Source organism: Pecten maximus, chromosome 10 (assembly GCF_902652985.1).
Source record: "Pecten maximus chromosome 10, xPecMax1.1, whole genome shotgun sequence".
NCBI lineage: Eukaryota > Metazoa > Mollusca > Bivalvia > Pectinida > Pectinidae > Pecten > Pecten maximus.
This window is the reverse complement of record NC_047024.1, coordinates 20,301,785-20,328,795: the sequence shown is the minus strand read 5'-3', so window position 1 is coordinate 20,328,795 and position 27,011 is coordinate 20,301,785. Positions and strand designations below refer to the sequence as shown.

Genomic DNA, 27,011 nt, shown 5'->3' with positions numbered 1-27,011 from the left:
TTGTAATGTAGAAGAACTAACGTTCTTGACATTCAAACGCTTGTATGATATCGACGTCCTTCCAAGAAAAATGGCTGCGGTGACCGTGGGTCAGGTCGCTCTCCTTGGAAGTAAGTTAAACAGGGTTATGATCGTTTAAATGGAATATACAATCTACATTTTTATCGTGTCCGAACGATGGCCAAAACGCCTAATTTATTTTCTGCTTATATGCAACCGAAACCGGAAAGTCAAGACAGTTTAGATTTTGCAAGAATACTGTCTAGTATTTTATGATTGAGTGCATGTACAAAAATCATTTTAGTATACGTTTTGACGAAATTCGTGCTATTTACATTTTACACCTTCCCAAAATTGGCGATTTTGAATTTTTGTTAAATCAAACATGAAATTCCACAAAATATGAAAACTGTTTAAACAAATTATTGATCTTACAAGCAGAAGATGTATAGTTACTGTAACGTTACTGTTTATTTCTTCTTTATAACAAAAAAAAAATAACAATGAATTTGGATTTAAATGGCCGCAGCCTCATTAATATGAAACTTATACAACCTCAGAATATGGCGAGCAGGCTAATTAATTTATGAATTTAGCATGACAATGGTCGCAGCCAAAACTTAGTATTACAAGTGCATGCAAAGGCAAGGACCCATGCTAAATGTCTACCCGCAGGTACCCGGACATAAAGCCACTTGCCCTCTGATCTAGCAGATTTTGCCCGCACTTGTAAAAAAAAACGAAATCATCTCTCGCAAGAGAACCAACATTTCCAGCCCGGAGAAAACTACAACTCGTGTCTGAAGTTAAATACCTGGGCATTACATCAGCTCAGATATGAAAAGAGAGCCCCATGTCAATAATATCACGAGGAAAGCAAATACCACCTTGAGCTTTTTCAAGGGTAACGTAAAGATATCATCTTCTGGCATCAAAGAAAAGGCATGTAAATCCCTCATCCACCCTCAACTTGAAAGTGCAAGCCAAGTTTGGGACACTCCTCTCAAAAAAGACACTGATAAAATAGAGATGGTGCAGGGCTGTCGGTTATGTTACCAGCTGACATTGCAACACCTCAAGCATTGGTAATTATACATGTTAGACCACCTCAAATGGCGCAGCCTTGCTGATCGCAGAAAATATGTGCGACTGACCATGCTCTATAAAATATGCCATAGCGAAGTTGCCATCAACCCTAAACATCTGGGTCCTTCCCTAAGATCATCAAGACACTGTCATCAAAATTCTTACCAAACTATCCACTGTAGAACGTCCATGAGGAAAGAATAATTCTTTCCCCCGAACAAACACTGATTGGAACTAATGGTGTAAAGATTCACCGATGCATCAATGTATTGAATCGCAGTGTGGTGCATTGATGCATCGTCTATCCTTGATTTGTATCGCGATACTTGAAAATGTGGTTATCTCCCTTGACCAACGTTAGCTTACAGTTTGTAGTAAACAATATGGCTGACATGGCCATTCTAGTGTCTTATAAAACTGCCTGTTGGAGTTCTTCTGCAAATCCAAATTATCTAAATTCAAGAACGCTTTGTGGGATTCCGGAAATACCACAAACAAAACATGACTACTGTACGATGGAATCGGATATCTGTTAGGTCATCAGCTTTTCATATAAATAATGCAATACCTATCGTATCGTGACCCCTGTATCACGATAAGAATCATATCGCTACCTACTTTGCAATACACAGCTCTAATTGGAATTCATCACTGCCTGAAATTTCATCAGCAGACACATGCACAGTATCCTCCTTCAAAACCAGAAACTCGCCTTTCAAATATTAATTCTGTTCTCTCCATTTCCTGCCATTACCATTTCATACATGATATAATCTTCAACCAGTTCCTTGGTAGAAGTAGAAGTCTGATTAAGTAATCAATTTTGCAAATCAAAATGACAGTCTGTCATCAGACATTACATTCTCCATCATACCTACTTGTTCATTTCTCTGATTGATTCACAATCAATCTTACACACATTAACATTAAAAAATCTTATCGCGATGATGATCAACAGAGGACCAAAATGACTTTCAAAATTATTTTCAATCGAAATCCACGCACATTGATGAGGCCTAGATTTAACATTGGGCTAATAAGACACTGTGGCACCAAATGAAAAAATTAAGAGTTGAAATGACTCGGGTGTTCGAAAGTAAAGGTGGTCCGATGGCCCAATGCTATAGAAAACCTGGTCGGTTTATGTAAAATTTCTACATGTTGGCTCAATTGGCTATGAAAAGTTTGAGTCCTGACATACATTACGATTCGTGAAAACAACATTCCTATATTTTCTGGCAAACGATCATATGAAATCAGAGCTTATAATCAAGATTATTTTACTGAGAACAGTGCATTATTGGCTTCAAACATTTGAGTGAATATGAACTGGACGACACAGTATATGCTACTTTCAACAATATGTGTTTACAAAATGGGTATATGGAAAAATGACTGGTCATGGGATTTCAATTTTCTGTATACCAATTGTTTAAGGAATTTCCATATATACTTTCATACACTGAAATGGTTTTGTATTTTTACAGGGTTACATGTGCCTAGAGCTGTAGGCGGAGTGCACATAATCCAGAACAGAAAGTCTAGTACTAATTTAGCAAATGTTCCAAGAGGAAGAGGCGGACGATCATCCTTTAGTGGACAAGTCGTTACAATATTTGGTGCAAATGGTTTCATAGGAACAAAGCTTGTCACCAGATTTGGTATGATACCCTTTAGTTAAATACAAACTTATAATTGAAACACATTGTATTTGTTTTTATTTCCTGTTAAATATGTATATATATGTTATTTTCTGTGATATGTAAAAAAAAAAAAAAAAAATAGTAAGTAGGGTATACGTAGCTATTGAAAAATATCTTAAGAAAAGTTATATATAGGAGAGTGTTCATGACTTTCAACAATTCCAATATAAAAAGTTTAGGAAAGGACACTTTTTGTTGTTGTACCTTATACAAATTTGATTTCAGTTGAGACTAGCTCTATAGGCAATCTCAAGTAATATATCATGTAATCTTTTATTTTACAACTAACATGTAATGAGATACTATTTTGCAAATTATAAATCACCATGATATTGTCTTTTGAAGGTAAGAAAGGGAGTAAGATCATCATACCCTACAGAAATGACCCATACAGAGTTCAGCATCTCAAGTTGGCAGCAGATCTAGGACAGATACAGTTTTTGGTTAGTACATATATATATATGTGTGATCTGATATTCCTAGGGTCTGTGGTGGCCGAGTGTTTAAGGTGTAACAACACTTTATCACTAGCCCTCGACCCCTGGGTCGTGAGTTTGAAACCCACGTGGGACAGTTGCCAGGTACTGACCGTAGGCGGTTTATATTTCTCCGGGACTCTGGCTCCACCTCCAAAACCTGCCACGTCCTTAAATGACCATGGCTTTTAATAGGACCTTAAACAAAATAAACCAAAGTAATTCCAATTTTTTTTCGGGGAAAAAAGCCGACGTATTTTAATTCCCAACATACCAAGCAAATTCCCTGGGACAGTATAATGCAAGCGTTTCATGATATAAATGTAATCCCTGCTGTCAAAATTATTAATTTCAGCCATTTCACTTAAAAGAAGAGGACACCATCCGGAAGGCCCTGCAGTACTCCGACACTGTCATCAATGTTATAAATAAGGACTACCCCACAAGGTAAGAGATCCCAAACAAATGCAGAAATAGCAGGTATTATTGTACAACTTCAGGCTTTCTTACAGGGATTTTTTCGTGCGTTTGTGATTGGGGCCTTCTTGTGTCCTTTAGGGAGAAACTTCTTGTGAATTAGGCATGTTTCCGACAAAAAAAAAGTCAAGAATCTTTTTCAGAAATCAGGAATTGAGTCATACTAATTTTTTGTTGAATGGAAAGAATAAAAAGTGATAACATGTAATTGATTTTAGATAAATACAAATTTTAACTTAATAGAAGAATTTGGTTTGATTTACCTGGTAGTCATATATTGTTTAAATAACATGATTGACATATCACCTATTAAACAATAAACACATATTAAACCATAAACTGAAGTTATGTTTGTTTTATCATAAGATATTAATCTAATACAGAAACTATGATTATTTGTCATGCAGGAAATTCAATCTTGAGGATGTGCATGTAACAGGGGCCAGAACCATTGCTCGGCTGTGTAAAGAAGAAGGCGTTACAAATCTGGTTCACTTTTCTCATCTGTTGGCCAGCCCAGAACCAAAACAGCTGATTTCACCAGAAGGAACAGAGTTTTTCAAAGCAAAAGTATGAAATACACTTCAAATTTTCCCATTCTAGAGTTATTAATCCTTGCCTTGGTCATATCACCCGAAACCCATTGCTAATTAATTAAGGTCGATGTCGATTTTAGCTATGCTGTTGTGTTGCAATACTATGCTGTAGCATTGTAATTGGACCAAAAATAACTTGATTCTGCTACTCTTTGACATATACCTGGTACCTAGTGCGAGAGTCTATGTGCCCCCTCATCTCAACATCGTATGTGCATTGACCCACTGCGGCATATCCAGGTTCTTTTATCACATCGATCTTCAAATTTCTAAGACAACTTGTACACTTTTTTGTACACATGCAGCCCTGGTCAATTGTCTGATGAAGGTGACAGTGTACACACAGTACTAGTGGAAACGTCATGTATAAACATTCATTGGTTGTGATGTAAGTTCGTGTTTGCAGATTACATGTGTAGTTTACTCATACATTGCTGGCTGGAAAATGTAACATTACAAGTATATATGTGTCCTGTATTGCTCTAGTTTAGGGCTGTTCCAGGAAATCATATAAGGAACATTGGGGAAGGCACTTTGAAATTAGGGGACCCACCTATAGAAACAATTTAAAATTTTGATGACCCTCCCAAATATCCACTTTTTAGGTCACCTGAGACAAAGTCTCAAGTGACCTATTCTAATCCCCTTTTGTCCGTCGTCGTGCGTCGTGCGTCGTCCGTCGTGCATCGTGCGTCGTGCGTCCGTAAACAATTTACATTTTCGACTTCTTCTCCAAAACCCACAAACCAAATTCTATGAAATTTGGCAGGAAGCTTCTATGGCTAAAGGTCAACCAAAATTGTAAATTATATGGTCCCCACCCCCAGGGGCCTGAGGGGCGGGGCCAAAAAGGGTCAAATTGACTAAAACTTCAAAAATCTTCTTCTCTACTCTCAGATATGCTGGAATCAAACACTCTTCATAGATGGAAGGGTCTTAAGGTGTTTTACCAAAATTGTAAATTTCATGACCCAGGGGTTTCACGTTTGCCCCTGGGGAGGGGCTAAACTTTACTATAGTTTATATAGGGAAATCACATTTTTGACTTTAATTTGTTTTATTTCTATTGGAATTCATTCTAATTTTGTAAACATTGTCAGCATGGGATGACAGTTTGATGGCATGCACATGTTGGCCCTGACTGACCCCCAGGGGCTGATGGGCGGGGCTAAAAAGGGCCAAATTGACTGAAATTTCACAAATCTTCTTCTCTACTCTCAGATATGATAGAATCAAATACACTTCATAAATGGCTGGGTTTGAAAGTTCTTTACCAAAATTGTGAATTTCATGACCCTGGGGTCTCAAGTTTGCCCCTGGGGCGGGGCTAAACTTTACTATAGTTTATATAGGGAAATCACATTTTGACTTTAATTTGTTTTATTTCTATTGGAATTCATTTTAATTTTGTAAACATTGTCAGCATGGGATGACAGTTTGATGGCATGCACCTGTTGGCCCTGACTGACCCCCAGGGGCTGATGGGCGGGGCTAAAAAGGGCCAAATTGACTGAAATTTCACAAATCTTCTTCTCTACTCTCAGATATGATAGAATCAAATACACTTCATAGATGGCTGGGTTTGAAGGTTCTTTACCAAAATTGTGAATTTCATGACCCTTGGGTCTCAAGTTTGCCCCTGGGGCGGGGCTAAACTTTACTATAGTTTATATAGGGAAATAACATTTTTGACTTTTATTGGTTTTGGAATTCATTCTAATTTTGTAAACATTGTCAGCGTGGGATGACAGTTTGATGGCATGCACATGTTGGCCCTGACTGACCCCCCTGGGGCTGATGGACGGGGCTAAAAAGGTTCAAATTGACTGAAATTTTAAAAATCTTCTTCTCAAGACTGAAATAAGGTGGAATCAAATACTCTTTATAGTTTGAAGGGTCTTATGGTGCTTTATTGAAATTTTAAATTTCATGACCCTGGGGAGGGGGTAAATTTTACTATAGTTTATATAGGGAAATCACATTTTTGACTGATTTGTTTTGATTTCTATTGGAATTCATTCTGGTTAACATTTTCAGCATGGAATGAAAGTTTGATAATATGCATATGTTGGCCCTGACTGACCCCTAGGGGCTGATAGGGGAGGGGGGGGGGGGGCAAAAAGGGTCAATTAAATAAACTGAAATGTTTCAAATCTCAGGTGACCGTTAAGGCCCATGGGCCTCTTGTTTTGTAAACAGTGTATCCTTGTATAGAAGTAATTTTAATGTAAAAAATGGTACAAATATATCGCACACACCCAACAACAGAATCAATTTAATTCAAACTCCACCAACCCATAGATGTGATTTTGATTTTACCCTAATTGCCCTGGATGGCATTCAACAGCCTCCTGTATGTTGTTTAGTGAGATAGTCACCAACTACTACAAGGAAACCCCGCTGCAAAATGACCCTGGCTGTCCGTGTGCCGATATACCCAACAAACAATACAAAACAATCAGATCATGACCATAATTGTACCACCCTATTTAAATTCAAACTATACCCCCACATTTTCTCCAGCAATCACCTGTGCAAAGAATTTCTTTATTTCTTCTTTGGATTTTTCCCAATGGATATTGTCGTTTCATTGGAATTGTGCTCACGCAGAGTGGTTTCCAATACGTCAATGTTGAGTAGAGATTCACAAAATTATATTTACATTTACACTGCAGCCCCACTATATAACTTTACTGAGCTCACTTGAAGGTTACGAGTCCATAACTTCCAAATCTTTATTATGACGTCATTATTATAGTGACGTCATAATTGTCACGTCGGCGATAACGAAAGATGGCTGTTGAAAAGGTTGTTCCGTCTTTGACGATAATAATTTGATCATTCATCGTCGGAGCAAAATTCCTGGATATAGTCTTTAAAAATCGTTGTCAAATGCAAATATAAGCATTGAACTGCTTTCATTTGGAAGTTTTGGGCCAATGAATGCTAACTGGACAAAGGCAAATTTGCCTAGCGCTTCATGTTGAATTTGCCTTTGTCCAGTTGGCATTCATCAGCCCATAACTTCCAACTGAAAGCAGTTCAATGCTTAAATGTCCCATAATGTCTGATAGTGGATTTAGACCCCATCAGAGTGGTCACTGTATACATGTTGTCCCTATAAGACGGGTTTAACTGAATGTGTCCTTTTATTTTGTAGCATGAAGGGGAACTTGCTGTACGAGAAGAATTTCCTGAGGCCATTATATTTCGGCCATCAATCATGTTTGGGAGCAGTGACCGTTTCATGAGAAAGTTCTACTATATTGGTAAGCATATCTATCGTAACACAGATTTGATACTTCGTGTGGTAGGTGAGGTGGATTTAATTAGTCCTCTATCAGTGAAACTGGGGGACTATAGGTTATCTCCTTGTCCGTCCGTCCGTCCATCTGTCTGTCTGTCCGTCTGCCCATTCAGTGTTTCACACTTTTCTTAGCCATGCTTCAAGATATGTTAGTGAAAGTTGGTATGTAACTTCAGTATAGGTAGCTACAAATCAAGGTCGAGTTTCAGGGTTTTTCAGTCAAGGTCAAAGTCACTGTAAATATCTTTTGCGGGAGCCGGTAGGAGACATGCATTGCTATAGCAATACCCAGCATGCTTGTTCAATCTATTGTGACACTTGTTTGGTGCTCTTATTTACATCCTCTTCATTGCAAAATATTTGTTGTGCAAACTGGAAGGTTCCTGTTTGTGTAACCACTGGCAACCAAATTTGATTTAAAGGTGGATTGAAGGGTTAGCCATTTTGAAAAGAGTCCAAGCAGAGATGCCCTGATGGCAAGAAATACAATTCCACAGAATTCTCATTGTATGTTAATCTTTTTCTAATTGGTAAAAAGTGAGCAATCTTGCTATGTCACTATTAATGACTTCTTCTCTAGGACTATGCACTGGGTATTAGTCATCAGGGTGTTTATCTGTTCCTTACTTCATATTTGATTTAAAACCCTAGAATTTGAGCGACAATTCATGTATTTATTTTAAAATTTCTTCCGATATCCATTTTTAGCTCACCTCCCAAAGAGAGGGGGAGCCTTTGTAGTCATGTCGGGGTTCGTGTCAGCATTGGTTTCTAAATGTGAAGATTTAAGTGTTGAAAGACTTCAGTAAACTCCTTTATGATTGTACAAGGCTTCAATATTTGATTGTAGGGTTGCTGTGGGGGTTAACTATTACCTCCCAGAGTCGGAATGAATAATTTTTGGGGAAGAAGTCTGTTATTTAAAAACATTTTGGACTTTTTCATGTCAAATCTAATGGAAAGTTTTAAGTGCAAGTGCTGAAAGGCATCAGAAAACCCCATTATAATTGTATTAGGGTTCTAATATTTGGTTTGAGGGTTGCTGTAGGGGTTAACTATTATTTCCTGGTGTCAAACATGTTTCATAATAATGAAAATTTTAATGCTTATTATAATGCAAAACCTAATTAAATATGTAATTTGCCTTTAAATATTTCTATATTTTGTTGTTAAAATATCAATATATTGCAATATAGATTCCAGTTGTTAAACTCATCAACTAATGCTAGTGCGAGGTATAGTAATATACAATGTTAGGCAAGCTTTGTGCTGATGACAGTACTCTTGTTATAAGCGGAGAGGATAAGAGTTGTCTTGGCATCATATGAGTGATTTGGCACAAACAATCATTAGATTTTGGCAATTTCTTTACACAGGTATGAACAAAAGAAGAGAATTTACAGTCAAATTCTGGAGAGGAGGAAAAGAAACAATAAAGATGCCGCTCTTTGTAAGTTTGCAATTTTTTAATTTGGATGGAGATATATAAATGACAGCTGTTGTTGATATTTTGTTCCTGGAATGTAATCAATCTTAATATGTTTATTAAATTGGAATCCCAAATCAATCCCCAATTGAGAAAGTTTGTGTTTCGCAGGAAGCATAGATCACAGACTGTCCTGAGCGGTCATTGTTGTCTTCTTTGGCAAGACTCTTATGAACTCAATTGCTCTGTTGGAGAGCAAATATTACAGCAGTCTGCTATATGCTGTTCAATGAGGTAGTCACCAGCTGCTACAAGGAAAGCTAGCCTTAAAATGATCCTGCCTTTTCACAGTGTGATAAAAGCCTGCAAACAAAACAAATTAACCAACCCAGAAAAGTTTTGCATTATATCTGATAAAATACCTGTGCCAAGTCTATAGTTTTACATATAGATATATGTCTGATAAATAAGTGCATAAGCCAGTAGTTAGGGTTCATATCTATACTCAAAAGGAGGCACATGTTCTCCAAGGAGGCTGAGGGATGGGGCATTGAGAGGCAGCTATTTTCAAATTCTTCCTTGTGCAGTACCATTCGTAAGACATTTGATGAACAGATCAGATATTGGTTTTGGTATAGTGAAGACATGCCCTCTCCTTTTGGGGGCCGCGGTGGCCGAGTGGTTAAGGTGTACCGACACTTTAACACTAGCCCTCCACCACTGGGTTGCGAGTTCGAGACCTACGTGGGGCAGTTGCCAGGTACTGACCGTTGGCCGGTGGTTTTTCTCCGGGTACTCCGGCTTTCCTCCACCTCCAAAACCTGGCACGTCCTTAAATGACCCTGGCTGTTAATAGGATGTTAACAAAAACAAACCAAACCAATCATTACAATTATGACATTAGAAAGGGGCATCCTCGATATGCCAGGGGTTATGTTCACGTTTACTTTTCATTTCTGCAGATGCAAAAGGAGTATGCTCTGGATGTCATTTGCAGTTCTCTGAGCCACACATCTTTGTTAACATTCTCATAAGTATGTAAATACATTGATCATACATTATCCATGTATCATTTTTGTTTCAGGGCTCAGATGTTGTAGATGGTGTCATGTCAGCTCTTGATAGACCAGAAAGCAGAGGCCAGACGTATGAAGCATATGGGTAGGTCGAGAAACAAATACATTCAAGTACATGTACTCTCGTAAGATTGCTATTTCAAAAGAGCTTCCTTAAGTGAACAAAGTCTTCCATAAGTAAACTGAAGACAGCCTAGCTTTCTAATGGCTTTATTCTCTTTCCCGGAGATTTACAGCCTAGCAGTCTAATGGCTTTATTCTCTTTCCCGGAGATTTACAGCCTAGCAGTCTAATGGCTTTATTCTCTTTCCCGGAGATTTACAGCCAAGCAGTCTAATGGCTTTATTCTCTTTCCCGGAGATTTACAGCTTAGCAGTCTAATGGCTTTATTCTCTTTCCCGGAGATTTACAGCCAAGCAGTCTAATGGCTTTATTCTCTTTCCCAGAGATTTGCAGCCTAGCTGTCCATGGCTTTATTCTCTTTCCCAGAGATTTACAGCCTAGCTGTCAATGGCTTTATTCTCTTTCCCGGAGATTTACAGCCAAGCAGTCTAATGACTTTATTCTCTTTCCCAGAGATTTGCAGCCTAGCTGTCAATGACTTTGTTTTATTTCCAAGAGGTTATATCTAGACATATTAATGAAGCTGCCAGTCATGCTTCCCCTGGCCTCAGGCAGTCTAAACTAATTTATTGTATGGTCTCAGGTTTTTTAGGGCCATTAATGGGCCCCATTTCAAAATTAAATTATTTCATATTTAAGCCAAATTCCCATAATTTGTTGTTTACTCTTGAAAAAAATCTTTCCCGATTCACCAATTTCCCCCCCCAAAATGAGGCATAAAGGCCCTATTCCAAACCAGTGAGAAAAAAGCCCTGGGTCAGTAAATGAATCAAGAAGAAGTGAAGAGTTTTACTGATAAAAAATTTTAGTGTGTAAAACCAGTATCCATTTCCCCCTCTACACAATGCATTATGATAATCTCTCCCAGTGTCCATTTCCCCCTCTACACAATGCATTATGATAATCTCTCCCAGTGTCCATTTCCCCCTCTACACAATGCATTATGATAATCTCTCCCAGTGTCCATTTCCCCCTCTACACAATACATTATGATAATCTCTCCCAGTGTCCATTTCCCCCTCTACACAATGCATTATGATAATCTCTCCCAGTGTCCATTTCCCACCTCTACACAATGCATTATGATAATCTCTCCCAGTGTCCATTTCCCCCTCTACACAATACATTATGATAATCTCTCCCAGTGTCCATTTCCCCCTCTACACAATACATTATGATAATCTCTCCCAGTGTCCATTTCCCCCTCTACACAATACATTATGATAATCTCTCCCAGTGTCCATTTCCCCCTCTACACAATGCATAATGATAATCTCTCCCAGTGTCCATTTCCCCCTCTACACAATACATTATGATAATCTCTCCCAGTGTCCATTTCCCCCTCTACACAATGCATTATGATAATTTCTCCCAGTGTCCATTTCCCCCTCTACACAATGCATTATGATAATCTCTCCCAGTGTCCATTTCCCCCTCTACACAATACATTATGATAATCTCTCCCAGTGTCCATTTCCCACCTCTACACAATGCATTATGATAATCTCTCCCAGTGTCCATTTCCCCCTCTACACAATGCATTATGATAATCTCTCCCAGTGTCCATTTCCCTCTCTACACAATACATTATGATAATCTCTCCCAGTGTCCATTTCCCCCTCTACACAATACATTATGATAATCTCTCCTAGTGTCCATTTCCCCCTCTACACAATACATTATGATAATCTCTCCTAGTATCCATTTCCCCCTCTACACAATGCATTATGATAATCTCTCCCAGTGTCCATTTCCCCCTCTACACAATACATTATGATAATCTCTCCCAGTGTCCATTTCCCCCTCTACACAATGCATTATGATAATCTCTCCTAGTATCCATTTCCCCCTCTACACAATGCATTATGATCATCTCTCCCAGTGTCCATTTCCCCCTCTACACAATGCATTATGATAATCTCTCCCAGTGTCCATTTCCCCCTCTACACAATGCATTATGATAATCTCTCCCAGTGTCCATTTCCCCCTCTACACAATGCATTTTGATAATCTCTCCCAGAGAGCTGAAGAGGGGGAATACATTTCACAAACATATTTCCAGCATTATATAAGAATCTCAGTGATTTTATTGTCTTTGTGTTAACAGTCCAGATAGCTACTACATGGAGGACATTATCAAATTCTTCAACTTTTGTATGAGGCGGCCATTGTCTGGAGTAGAGGATTTTAACGCCTCTGATCTGTAAGTAAGACATATTCAAATGAGGCTGCCATTTGCATTTACATATACATGAGTTATTAAATTTTGCAGTTGTTCAAATTCGAATAATTATATTCTTAAATCATTTTTCTGGAATTTACCAGAATAATTATTTTCTTAAATCATTTTTCTGGAATTTACCAGAAACTTTGCATTTGTCAAAATTTGAATAGTTATATTCTTAAATTATTTTTCTGGAATTTACCAGAAGTAAGAAGAATTGATATACATTATAAAAACAAATAATTAAGAATTATGGCAGAAGTTTTACCCATGGAGATTTGTCGATTTATTTTGAGTCCCATGTATTCGGAGGTGGATGTCTTTGGGGAAAGAAAGCACATCAGAAAATGCACTTGAGGTGTGTAAAAAAAATCTAATCACTAGCCCAGGGCTAGTAGACACACAAATTCTGCTAGCCGGAACTAAAATTCTGCTAGCCCAACAAATATGCGGGGAATCGGAAAACTGAACATTAAGTGAACATATTCATAATATCATAATGTTACGGCCTTCTTGAAATTTCAGCATGCATGTGAAAAGATATGATGATCATTATATAATAATGGGAGGTCTTGCATGATTAATCTGCACAAATAACTCCATATACAGTGTATTCAGTTTTACCGAAGTTAAAGAATTTTAAGGTTTCAAAGTGTTTTAAATAAATAGAATTATATTTAAATGCTTGAATATCTGATGAATAGCCATGGGAAAGTCGCTAGCCCTGGGCTTGCTAGTATGGCTGTTATTTTCACCATTCAAAACTGATAATTTGGTAGCCCCAGACGTTCGGCTGCTGGATTTTTATATGCCTGTCCTTCTGACATCTGATGAATTAAACGACTTTTAGAAATTGTGTTAAAAACATCATACATGTATACAAATACAAGTTAGATACAAATACTTCTTTATATTTTCAGACTGAAGATGAAACATATAGACCCTTATAATCCTTTTAGTTTGTACAAATTCCAGAATTTGTACACACTTGAGCAGGTATGTATCTACTTTCTGTATATCTAGAACCATTACTGTAGATTTCTACGAGCTTGTTGGTCGATTATCCCTGATTAGAGATCAGTAGGGGATATAGAATGGAAGGGGATATTGTTATGCTGTCAACCTTCTGCATCACTGTTTCTGAACAAGGCGAGTTCAAAAGTACTCAAGTGAACAGATTGACCTCAAACTCCCCTCCTGTGCTTCATCATCAAGCTTGCTTGGGATGTCTTTTCAGGTCTAAAGGTCAAAGGTCAAGGTCACTGTTGCTATAGATAAAAAAATTGGGTTTCCAGACAATAACTCAAATTAAAAAAGACCCATCAAACTCAGACACTGCTTCCTCATTAAAAGTGATTGCTTGGAATTTCTTATATATACATTCAAAGATATGGTCACTGTTACTATAAATAGAAATTTGGTTTCCTGGCACAAACTTAAGTTTAAGTAGACTGATCAAGTTTAAACTTCGCATTCTCCTTCCATATTGGGGACTGATTTTGCTTTTTGAGTCAAAAGAGACATTGAACTGATCGGGGGGATTCATATTGATTAGGGATACATTGTTTGGAAAGTTCTCAATTTTGTAGTCATGTAGCATGCCATGTTCATGATTTAATACAATAGCTCATTGTATGAAGTAGGACAGTTTGATTAAAAATGTAAAAAAAAAATGACATGTTTGAACTTAATAAATATATGGTAAAATATCATTACATGAGTAATGTTGGTTTTGTTAACTGATTATCTTTAGATGGTGCGCTGTTCAAATAACTCTTCGTATGTGGTCCATCTGTCTGTATAGAATTATCACCACTATTTCTCGAGGATAATTCTTTGATTTCAGATGTAGTATGCTTTTGGGAACTAGTTGTTTTATTTAAAAAAAACATGTTCATAGAATTGATAATTAAGAGGAGGGACGAGAAAAGTACAGTCGAAATCCAACTTAAATGAAATTCTGTAACCGATGCATATGGCTTCCATTTAAGTCATATGACATGGTTCTACTGCTGTGCATATAAGTTTAATACTTGAAGTGCATTTGTTTTATTTTTGAAGGAGTCTCTATCGGAAAAGCCAACGGGTCTACCATCACTGGAAGACCTTGGAGTGAAGCTGACGAAACTTCCAGACCGTGCACGTTATGAGCTCAGGTCAACACGTGTTGACGCTTATTACGATGAAGAATTGGGTCAATTTGCTGTGTGTGATGAACCTCCTACCGTAGCGGAGGTAAATGAAAGCCTCAAGAAGGGGAGACCTGATGCTGGTGTATTTACGCCACGCGTTTAGTGTCGAGACAAAAAACATCTTGTGATAGACAATATTGTATAACAGCAAACATGATTCATGTAGAAGTGATTTCATCATTTCAAAATGAGTGTGAATTTGTGAAGCAACAGTTTTGAGTGAAAAATCCTGTTCAGAAGTTGTAATAAATATTTATAGAGGATTTGTTGGGTTCTTAGTTGAATATTTCAGAAATATATAAGGACCATATCATTCTGAAAGATAGCATTTTTACTGTTTATATTTGAAAATATTTTCTGTTAGCTTTTAGTTTTCTCTTTTTCAACACAAACTGAATCTGCTATAAAATGATATTTTGTTGTGAGAACAGAAACAAATATATAAAGCCTTGAAATTTTGAAGTGGAAAAAAATATCCCAAATACGCTATTAATTCTAAAATGTACATGATTTCCAAATGCTATTGCGTTGGGGTCAATTTGATTCCTGTTGTGCAACCTTTTAAAGCACAAGTCAAACAATCATAAGATGCAAACATTTAGAAGATGTTACTCTGTTCAATTATGCTGGCACTGATGATAAAACAGTTGCCATATTGCAGATATTTAGGAATAACTTGTTCAAATAATCGAGAGCTGCTAATATTAAATATAAAAAATATTATTGATCCAACTTTTTTCTTTAAACATCGATGTCAGGCTGAGCATAAGTCAGACACAACTACAATTTGTAGATTTTTTGCATTCATATGGCATGTTTGTAAAATATTTCCAAAGTTTGAATAATTATTTCTGTCTATATATCACAGGTATTTGGCACAAATCTCCCAACCCATGGTCCATATATGCTATACGTTATAATATATATATTTATGGAAATATTATTTTAGAGCGAGGCATCCGCATAGCATAATACAAGACTCAAAACATAAAATGAAATTCAGAATATTTGTTTTGTTTCAGAAATTTTTTATTAAACGTTTTTTGTATAAAATGGGTTGAAAGAAAGAAATCATGTATACATAAGCAAAACCTGTACATGTAATCTGACACTTGGATCCAACACAACTTGGTTTAGCTGAACGGTATGTCATAATACTCCAGTGTCAATTTGTAGGCTTGTAATGGTATGGCAAGATATGTTAGTTTACACAAGGGTCATGTTAGTAAGTAGTGTTACAAGCTAAAACTATCAGCCACAACCTTTTAGCTACCATCTCTTACATACAAAGGGAAATAAAAGTTTTGACACAAATGTTTTCAAAGAAGAACACTGATATAAGGTTCAAGATAAATGCTAGGTATCCCATAGATATGTATATATAAATGATAAAAAATTGAACTACAGCGATTACCTTGGTGAAACTTCATTTCGAGCAAGATTTGGCGAAGAATTTTTCAAAAGGGTAGAATGCCATCGTGGTAATAATATACACAAGATTTGTCTAATGAATTGCTTACTAGTAAAAAACAGGTGAATTACTCCCATATATATACAGATGACAGAATGGAAATACAGTGCAACTGGACAACTTCATTAGTTTAATTTCATAAAAGTTTGATAAAATTGTACGAGGAATTATGTGGGCATGGTAGGAACAATATTGTGAAAATCCAAAATTGAAATTTCAATTGGTGGAATTGAAATGTGCAAGTGAACTGTATGTAGCATTATAACCCCTATAAATGCAGTTAAATTGAAATAAATGTTGGTAAAAAACTTGAGTGCACTGCTCACATCAATGAAATAAAACCTGCAAAAGTTGCCTGGATATTGGTTCAACCTAGCCCCTCCTTACTACACCGAGAAACTATCATCAGTTGCCCTTCCTAAATTTACTTAAGCTGTAAAGTGAGCGTAAGGAACGACAACTCTGAACAAAGTTTGTACTGCGAGATAAAGATACAAATAATGTATATAAAATAATTGTACTGTGTCCATTTTTGCTGATGGTGTAGACCACATCATGATGACACGCTTGATTTTTTTGACATGTGCGTCATGAGTATTAAATGTGTGTTATCTATAGTGACCAAAATTTTAAGACCGCTTCACAGCTTAATTTTATTCAGGGGCATAAAATGGTTAAAAATTGTTCTCTTTTGTACTGCAGTACGTGAAAAATAAAAACGGTAAAAATACGCTGCAGTAAATTTAAGAAATTCATAAACGTAGAGTATTGAGTATTTATCTGTAGGCAGAACAAAATGTTATTGGGATTACAACATCGGAGGTTTTATCGGTCGGGGGGTGTCCTGGTCAAAATGAGGCCATGTTTTGATGACGTCATAAAGGAAATCCCCAGGAGACTGTGTATTGGTGGCATCCCTGTGACCATACAACTTGTAATCCGGAGTCAATTTGCCTGAAGCGACTCCACATTCAATATGGGCCTGTATGGCATCCAGAAGTTTCTGATCAGGAGCTTGAAGCATGTAGTTCCCCATAGCTCCAATAGAGATTGCGATTTTGTTGAAACCCGGGGTGTGTGCTCCGACACGATTCCAGCCCCGTGCCTGGTATATTCTGCCATCCTCGCCAGCAAGAAAGTTGTATCCAATGTCATCCCAGCCTAAACTTTTTTGGTGGAGATCATTCTACCTTCACTACGGCCTTCTTACATTCAGATTCCGTGGTGCAGTGTCTTTGAACCGTATGATGGATAAAGACAATGCTTACTGAAGACTTTTCCATGTTTTTAAAATCTTTTGGTGTCGTGCCTCCCCACTGGGCTCTGCCGACATAGCTTAGGTCGCTACAATTCACGGTGTCTGCAACAAAGGTATCGAAACATTCTCAAAACAAATCATTGTTAACAATGTGACGTCATTCAAGTAGTATTGATGTAGCTTGATAGCCCCAGTTTTCTCTGGCCCTGACACCAGACATGGTGTCGGGGCCAGAGGAAACTCGGGCTAGAAGCTTCAGTGCTTTATAATTCCATTGACCTGACACCAAATGTTTCCCTCTTAAAATGCCGAACCGTCTGTAGTCGGGGTCAAATCAAACGGGCTTTCTTGGCGGATACACGTTATATCAAGTCTTAAGCATTTCTGAAACTACATTGTTCTTCTGGATTACAATATTACATAGAACTATATTTAGGTTTCAATGAGAGGAGTCATCATAGAAATTATTGACAACCATTTCACTACAGCGATTACTATACGAAGTCACCATAATATGTGATATCTGAATGTATGTTATGTCCATATACTAAACAGTTAAATGCAGGGTTCTGAAACTTACAATCCCATCCAGTTTCATCTGCAGCGTTTTCTTGAGTTGCGAACGAATACCTGTAAATTTAATAAATACATGAAAGAAACATTTGATTAAATTGTCAGTTAAGCATTGGAGATAGTGTGGAAGCATGATGACACGACGTTCCATGCGACTACGCCGTCAAATCTAGAACAAATGTTCGAAAGGTACATTTCAACGTATATATTTCTTGCATTCCCTCTGTAAAATCAACATATAAAATATATCGGTCTGAAATGAAACATTTGTGCTGGTTTTATAACAGGACTTATATTTGATCAATTCGAGAAAATTTTCGACTTCCGAAGAGATTTAATTTAACCATTGAGAGTCCATTCGATATGTTTTGACATTTCATATTTCTGCCAAAAAGATTATTTGTTTCTGATATTGCTGAAATGCTAATGCCAAATGGAAACCTGGCATTGTATGGCATTTTATTTCAAAGAAGAATCCATTTAAAACAAAGAAATGAATGCGATTCGTAACTAATATACTCACAAAAACTCGGACGAAATTGGATCCTCCCAGCCGAGACCCGGTTCAGAACAACCAGTCAAGCCCATGGTATCACCTTGACAGGCTACCAGACCTTGGGAAGAGGATTCAATATATTGTACAAACAATACACAGTAGACAATCATATCTTATGTATATATTATTTTATGTGTTCATAAAGGATACTTACTACAATTAAGGTCGGAGAAGTGAATTTTATCTGATTCATCATATTCAAAACAAAGAAGATTGGAAGCTACTGTATATTTCTATCAAAGACAATGGAGACCATGGTCACTTAGTTGATGAATGTTTGTATTGACAATAAAGTTGTATTTGTGCAAATGTCCTCTTGAAGTGAATTATATTCATTTAGTGTACAATATTTATTAGAATGTTTAAAAAAAAAAAAAGCATTATCTCAAAAGGACAAAGCCGAAAGCAGTTTTGACCAAATCTGCCAAATCGGGTTAGAAGATACACAAAGAAAACAAAAGCATCTCGTGCAGTGTTTTTTTTTTTTTTCATATATAAGAAGTCGCACCTAACGTGGTAAAATGTCCTAGCAACTCCAGGAACAATACCCACATCATAAACCACAACTTTAAAAATCAGTGTTGGAAAATACCATCGGGTGTACGTAATATATATATTTATATATTTAAATATATATATCATAAAAGTAACTAGTAAGACTTTCAGATAATTACAAAAATTAAAAGTGTCCGCAACAAGGTTTAGTATATAACTACATTTTGTACATCAATGCAAAATAACATCATGGCTCACCGGTTACGAGTAATCGTGAGCTAATGCTGTATCCCCCGCGTCGGCGTCCCACCCCAAAACTTTAAAGTTTTTGGAAAGCTTGTAAGTCCAAAAGTATACACCTCACACCCTTCTTATTTGGTTTATACATACATTAGAGGTCCAGGAGTGATGTTATGACAAAATTATAGAGAAAAAAAGTTTTTCACATTTTACCATTTTGTGGACTTAAATTTTTAAAGTCCAAAACCATATGCCTCACACTGTTACAAATTGATTTATGCATTCATTGAGGACTACATATGATATAACTGCAAAATACATATAAAAAATGAGCGCATCGTGTGATTGCTGCTGCCAGTGAGATTTGCAATCATTGATCGCACCAGTCTAATCAGATTGTGATTGCACTTGTTTATATTATATATATAGTCACTTTAAGACATTGGAATGTTTTGCACTTCAATGTAGTCTATTAATCAAGAAAAGGACTTGGCTAATTAGATACAGATTCTTCAATTTAACAAGTTATTGAGAAAGATATCAAACTTAATAAGCACTGGTGTCTGGTTGGTATTGCACAACAAACTTCGCTAGACAAGGGTGTCCAATATGTGATACTGAGTCCTGTGAAAGGAGAGTCTAGTATTGAACACCATTAGCTAGCGAAGTTGTGCACTGCCGTAATGGAAAAAGGTGAGTCGATAGCCAGAAGTCATCAGTGTTTGCTGGGGAGCTAGGCGTTTATATATATATATATATATATTCTAGGTGCATACAGTCTATTTAAATATAGTTTGAAAGATCAAATACATGTATTGTCTTGCAATACAAAACATGAGTATGTATATTAATGTGAAAAAAAGACGTTTCACTAACATTGCATTAGCGGTATTTTAAAAACCAACATTATTTTTCTATAGATAATATATGATTTGTTATATTTTACTTCAACTTAATAAATATAGAAGGTCAAAATGTGTATATCTATATAATTTGTATTGTCTTAAATATGTCTATATGAAGAGTTGTGACTGATTTTTTTTACCAAGTAAAAGAAAATGTATTATAACGTACCATTCAATATAGTACCTGCAATGTTATTTGTGAAAGTAAATGTAGATTGTAGACTATATTTCATTTCCTAAAAACAACATTTATCTGTTTTTAACGTGAGAACATAAATAACCACCATTAACTGTCTTTAATATACAGTATATCCATGCCATTTTATTGAATGATATTCTGTCTGTATATACATAATATAAAGTATTCGAATGTCAACGCGTGATAGTGTAGAGAGAGAGAGAGAAAGAGAGAGACAATGAATGCAGTGACAGGCTAGGGTCAACCTGAATCAAATACAAGTGGTTAAAAGTAATTAACATCGTAATTGACATTGTATATATGCTTTCTTATACGCAAATTACGTTATTATGCGTACAATTATATATATCGGTGATACAAGTTGTAATTATAAAGAATACCTGTACACAGACTTACCTACACTGCCACAGAAAAGAAAAACGGCAAGAAAAGCCTTCATCCTGTCCGCAATACTAGCTAGCTATATGACCTAGACTCTTTGTCCACTAATATTCAATTTCTCCACCTGTACTGTATATATATACTACAAAAGGAAAGTAGGGTTTTCCGGAAGTGTTCAGGTACGTGTCGGCGATTGTGTGGCCGTTGTTATGGAGGTCGCTAAAAATAGCACCCATGCATGTAAGCGTTAATGTGCTAAAAATAGACTTAACGTAAATTAATACATATATTCACAGGTACTTGTGGACATGATTATGATGTTTTTAATTTAAATGTTACATTATAGACGAGTAAATGAATGTATTACAATCGCATGCATCATGCTTAATTTGTAAAAAAAATATATACTAATTTTATAAGGTACGACATATATATATATATATTTTTTTTTGTTTGTTACAAATTAAGCATGCGATTGTAATACAATAATTTACTCGTCTATAATGTAACATTTAAATTAAAAACATCATAATCATGCCCACAAGTACCTGTGCATATATTGGGATAACGTTATGCATGAATGTAAAAGTATACTTTTGTAAATTTGATAATTTCGGCAAAATGAAAATAAAAATAAATTAATTGTTTATTATATGTACACTTTCTAATCTAGTTAAATGTTATTCCATTAACTATACTGGTATATATAACTAAAAAAAACGTTTCACATCAAAGGATTTTAATAAGACCATATCTATATAAATATATATTTGCTTTACCTAACGTTTGGGATCGAATATATCCAATTTTTAATTTGAACTTTAATTGCAGTTTTTAAAATCTTCAACTAAACAATAAAGTGACATTCGGTAGTAGTAATTCGTTGTTGAAAAAATATATAAAATAATTTACTTTGTCTCCCCATTATAGTAAATTAATAATTGCAAAAATAATAACGCGAACGTGCACATTTATTCCAGACTTCCAGACATAGAGGGTAGACCTAGCTGTAATGGGAGCTTTCACAAAGTCAAGAATAACTATTCTAAGCCTTTACATATAACCGCGTACGTTTTGAGCCATGACTCATTTTTGATTCAGACATATATTATTGTCAAAACGTACAAAGGGATTGGGCACAAGTTATTGCAAGTTATTGCAACTTATCAACGCCCTTTCCCAAAAATAAATACAAAATTACAATATTTGACAAAATAAAGACTAAAGGTCACCAATTCAATATTTTTGTAATATCTTTGTAACATTGTTCTCCGGTTTGTCAAAAGGCAGGAAGTACAGAACAACAAATATCATGTATTTTAGAATCAATTGCTTGTTTTTATAGTCTTGTGCACATTTCTGAATATGATTAAATTAGTGTCTACTGGCAGATGAACATTTCAACATAGGAGTAACTGGCTGCATCGATATCTACATTTTTAAGACTAAGAAAAAGTAATTTCCTCTGAATATCGTAATTTGGACACCCAAAGAAAAAATGAAAGGCATTTTCACAAGGGTTACCACAAATACATTCAGCATTTTATATCAGGTTAAAACGAAATAAGTCAGGTTTGAGAGAACTGTTTTGATACCTTAACTTAGTATGAATTATATCAATTTACCATGGTATTCATCTTAGCTGCATTTTTGGCTATACCTTAATATGGTATTGATCTTTGTGACTTTACAACTTTAAAAAAAATTAATACTTATGATGACTCAGTGGTTATTAATAGCCGTGGCGTAAGAATGCCTACAGGAATTTGGAAATACCCATTTGTTGTACTAGGACAACTTTTAATCCAGATTTAAATAATAATAGACTGGAATTTGGAAATATTAAACTATTTAATGTCGAACTATGCACATTATTAACTACAGTGGAGAGTAAATTTGATATTTTCCGGCAAAATGAAAATAACAATAAATCGATAGTTCATTAATCAAGTGTACACTTTCTAATCTAGTTAATTTTTACCCCATTTACTAGATATAATAAACTGAAAAACTGTTCACCCGAAAGGATTGTAATGAGACCATATCTATGTACATTTTTGTATTTAATGCAAAATTATTTATTTTAATGCAAGTGAATATAGATTTTCTTTGCCTAACGTTTGGGATTGGATATATACATTTGTAGTTTAAACTTAAACTGCAGTTTATAAAATCTTCAACTAAACAATTAAAGTAACATTCGGTAGTAGTTTTTCGTTGTTGAAAATAATCCACTTCATCTCCCCGCTAGTAAGTTCATAATTGCAAAAATGATATCGCAAAAGTGCAAATTCATCCCAGACTTCCACACAAACAGGGAGTGTGTGTATGGGTGGATGGATGGGTCATTAAACGAAGTTTTAGGTCGTCTTTGGGTTTTCCATTAGCCTTGAACAATTTTTACTTTGTACAAGGGTAATGGAAAACCCAAAGACGACCTAAATAGTTATATGGCTATAACTCTTATACAGTGTACTTGTCTTTTTTAAAATATTCGAGGAAATTTTATCTGTCAGAATGGATTTTTTTTTTTTTACTAAATTCTGAATCATTTCCAAACAGACAACAATCAGCTTATATGAAAAGTTTATGTAGTCTATGCACTTCCTTGAATTTACAGGAATGTGTGAGATATAATCTAGAAAATGACTGATTCTTTCGTTGCATTTTTAGATAGCAAAAAAGCTTTTTGGACTATATTGAAAGAAACATGTATATTGTATAATGGTTTAGTAAGTCAAGTTGCCTTTAAGGGTTATCAACCATCATATGTTCTTATGGAGAGAAGGATCTTTCAAGGGGGGTCCTTATCTGCTAAAATGCACCTGGTTTTTATCAACGATTTATTAAATGATATCGAATTGTCAGGAAAATGAGCATTTGTTATTGATACCAAAGTTAATATCCCTACACAAGCGGATGACATATGTTTGATCAGTAACACAAGTGTTGGTTTACAAGATATGGTTACAATTTGTAAAAATTATAGTTGTAAATGGAGATTTTCATTCTCTGTAGATAAAAGTTAGATTGTTGTTTTTACAAAAGGAAGAAAACAAGTTTTAGCAAAAGATGCATGTGTATTTATATGGTAAAGCATTACCATTTGTTGAAAATAGTATTCACGTTGGTGTATGTGTTGTTTTGAATTTTATACTGTGTTCATCAGACAGAACGGAGTCTGCATGTAAGAGAATGAAAAGTGGAACCATGGCTCTTATTCGATCTGGTGCTCACCCTAGGACCCTTAATTAATCCTTTAACTGTTTCAAAGGTGATAACGGCTAAAGTTTTCACGTCTACCCTATATGGGTGTGAACTTATCGGAATATTACTTAATTCATGTACTACTTTGGGGTAGCCTTCCCTACAGATTAAGTCCATCTGATCATGTAATCTTTGTACTGCATAGTTGACAAAATGTTCCTGTTGTATCAGCATTAACATATAAATACATGTAGTACATAAAATGTTCTTACAAGAGCATTGCCGAATTAATTACTGTTTATTTATTTTATTCTCTCCCCCCCCCCCCCCCCCCCCCCCCATTTATTTTTATACCCCCGCAACGAAGTTAGGGGGGTATACTGAAATCAGGTTGTCTGTCCGTCCGTCCGTCCGTCCGTCCGTCTGTCTGTCTGTAGACGCATTTTGTCCGGGCAACTCCTCCTAAACCGATGGGCCAATTCCAATGAAACTTCACACAAATATTAATGATCATGTGTAGATGTGCATGCCACTTTATTTTTCACAAAATTATGGTTGCTATGGCAACTGGTCACTATAAACAGGTTTTCCGATAAGAACCATAACTTTAAGTTTGTCCGGACAACTCCTCCTAAACTAAATGGCCAATTTCAATGAAACTTTACACAAATATAGAGGACCATGTGCAGATGTGCATGCCACTTTTTTTTCTTTCTTTTTTAAAATTATGGTTGCTATGGCAACTGGTCACTATAAACAGGTTTTCTGATAAGAACCATAACTTTAAGTCCAGTGTCCGGACAACTCCTCCTAAACCGAAGGGCCGATTTCAATGAAAATTCACACAAATATAGAGGTCCATGTGTAGATGTGCATGCCACTTTCTTTTTCTCAAAATTATGGTTGTTATGGCAACTGGTCACTATATTACTGGGTTATCTTAGTTAGCCTCTAATTAACAATTTCAATTCACCATTGACTCGTGCAGATTGCGGGGGTATTAGTCAGCCATCCTGGCGACAGTTCTAGTTTTTCCTTACTTCGTGTGCGTTTATGCGCCTGAAAGCCTGAGAGGACTTTGCTAGTAGGGCCCAATCCCTGGAAACCTCAGGCTTCCCATGCATTATAATAATTTTGTATTATTTGCTAGTTACGTGACCTTTCTTAGTTATTTAACTATTTCATAATGTATCACCTTATCCCTTCATGGCTGTGTTTATGTTCATTTAATTACCAATTGATGATACTTGATTTATATTTTGATAAGTGTATTATATTTCTTTTTGTATAATAACCGCGTACGTCGTGAGCAGCGGAATGATACTAATAAAGTAAATAAGAAAATGATATTCATCTTAGCTGCATTTTGGGCTATGCCTTAATATGGTATTGATCGTTTTGACCGTTTCAAAAAAGCATAAGCATAAAAAAACTACTTATTATGACTTGGTGGTTATTAATAGCCGTGGCGTAAGAATGCCTACAGGAATTTGGAAATACCCATTTGTTGTATATGGACAAATTTTAATACATCATATTTGAATAATAATAGACTGGGATTTGAAAATATATGTAATGTCGACCTATACGCATTATTAACTACAATGGAGAGTAAGTCAACGTTTTTTAACAATTAAATAATTGATTTAGACATTACATCATTTATAAATCTAAAAATTGAAAATAGGTTTTGAAATATAACATGTAGTTATGCGGTGAAAGCGTGTTTTATACAACACATTAAACATTCTCATTTATAAAATCATTCTACGAAAGACACGTAAGTTTGGATTTAGTAAATAGATACAGTGCTTGCGTAGTGATTTTGCACGAATTTTATGTTAAATGCACAAAATATGGACCTGACATAGGTTCGAAATTCCTGCTAAGCCCATGTGATTGCATATATATACCAGTACACCGGAAGTTGCTATCATCGAAACGAAACTACCAGGCAGCATGTTATAAGCTAAAACGGACATAATTTGAAAGAAAATATCACATACGGGGGTTCTATGGCATGCATATACAATAGGCTTGACAAAGAAACAATACGTCGTGTGAAAATATATAATGATGATGAAAAACATTGAAAAACGTATGTGTATTTTGACCACGTCCACCCAGCAGTTTCGGTTCGTTTGTAGCAATTCTCTATGTACGGGTATACGCAGTGATGATACAATGATTGCTTCGTCCTTGAATTTCAATTTCATACTTAGCCTTAATTAATGGTTTTGGTTAAAATCCAGTGACTGAGATTCAGATTTACAAGTGTCTGTTTCTGGTGACGAAGGGTAGTGGCGTCGATCTATTCATATTTGAAACTGGGTATAAATCCCTTCCTTCGAAAAAGTTCTTTTAAGTTTCGCCATGATGGAGGAATATTCTTGAATGCATTGTGCAATATTGGAATGTAAACAGAGCTGAAGCGCCTACTTCAATAACCACATGAGATTGGCATGGGGATCGGTTTCTTGTGAGACTCGTCAAAGGCTCGTTTCATATTGGACATTGGTGAATCCAATGCATGCCAGATGACATCTACATGTAAATACACTTATACGATATACTTTTTATGTCGTATGCTAGAGACTAACCACAGGTCCTAGCCTCGTCTGTCAATACACCCAATATATAATCAAGGATTATATATTGGGTGTATTGACAGACGAGGCTAGGACCTGTGGACTAACATATAACGTCAATATTAAACAGGAGAAGAGAGGCCAGTTAAATATATTTTCATTTAACCAATGAGTGAGCATTGGTTATACTTTTTTTTCGAACCGCGCCCCTCACGTGAATTTTAATTTAAAGCAACATATTTGGATCCCTACATTATTTCCTAGGTTTTTATGGGAAGGGGTGTAATATTGTAGTACCTAGATATAGCTTCTACTTTGTTTTTCCTATTTTAGACGAAGGTCAGGGAGTTTGAAGTCACCCTCAGACTTCCTAATTAATATCTAACTCAAAATGAGAATATGTACATGTACATTGTATTTAGATAAGAGAGTTGGAGTTGTTCCGAAGGTCC

At 35.9% G+C, this 27,011-nt stretch overlaps 2 protein-coding genes across 2 annotated transcripts; one reads left to right on the top strand and one right to left on the bottom strand.

Annotated features, from left to right (window-relative positions):
* The first annotated feature begins 29 nt into the window (after positions 1-29).
* On the top strand, positions 30-14,949 carry LOC117336872 (NADH dehydrogenase [ubiquinone] 1 alpha subcomplex subunit 9, mitochondrial-like). The gene is made up of 11 exons (XM_033897605.1): positions 30-110; positions 2,574-2,747; positions 3,135-3,232; positions 3,621-3,712; positions 4,150-4,312; positions 7,499-7,607; positions 9,022-9,095; positions 10,156-10,232; positions 12,378-12,473; positions 13,415-13,490; positions 14,556-14,949. Exons 1-11 carry the CDS (start codon positions 71-73, stop codon positions 14,787-14,789), a joined length of 1,233 nt encoding a protein of 410 aa, XP_033753496.1. The 5' UTR covers positions 30-70; the 3' UTR covers positions 14,790-14,949.
* Positions 14,950-15,691: 742 nt separating this feature from the next.
* LOC117336873 (peptidoglycan recognition protein 1-like) lies at positions 15,692-20,964 on the bottom strand. The gene is given in 5 exon segments (XM_033897607.1): positions 15,692-17,340; positions 17,342-17,517; positions 17,996-18,045; positions 18,512-18,602; positions 20,780-20,964. Coding segments are annotated over 5 exon segments (735 nt in total). The 5' UTR covers positions 20,823-20,964; the 3' UTR covers positions 15,692-16,965.
* Between the last annotated feature and the right edge of the window lie 6,047 nt (positions 20,965-27,011).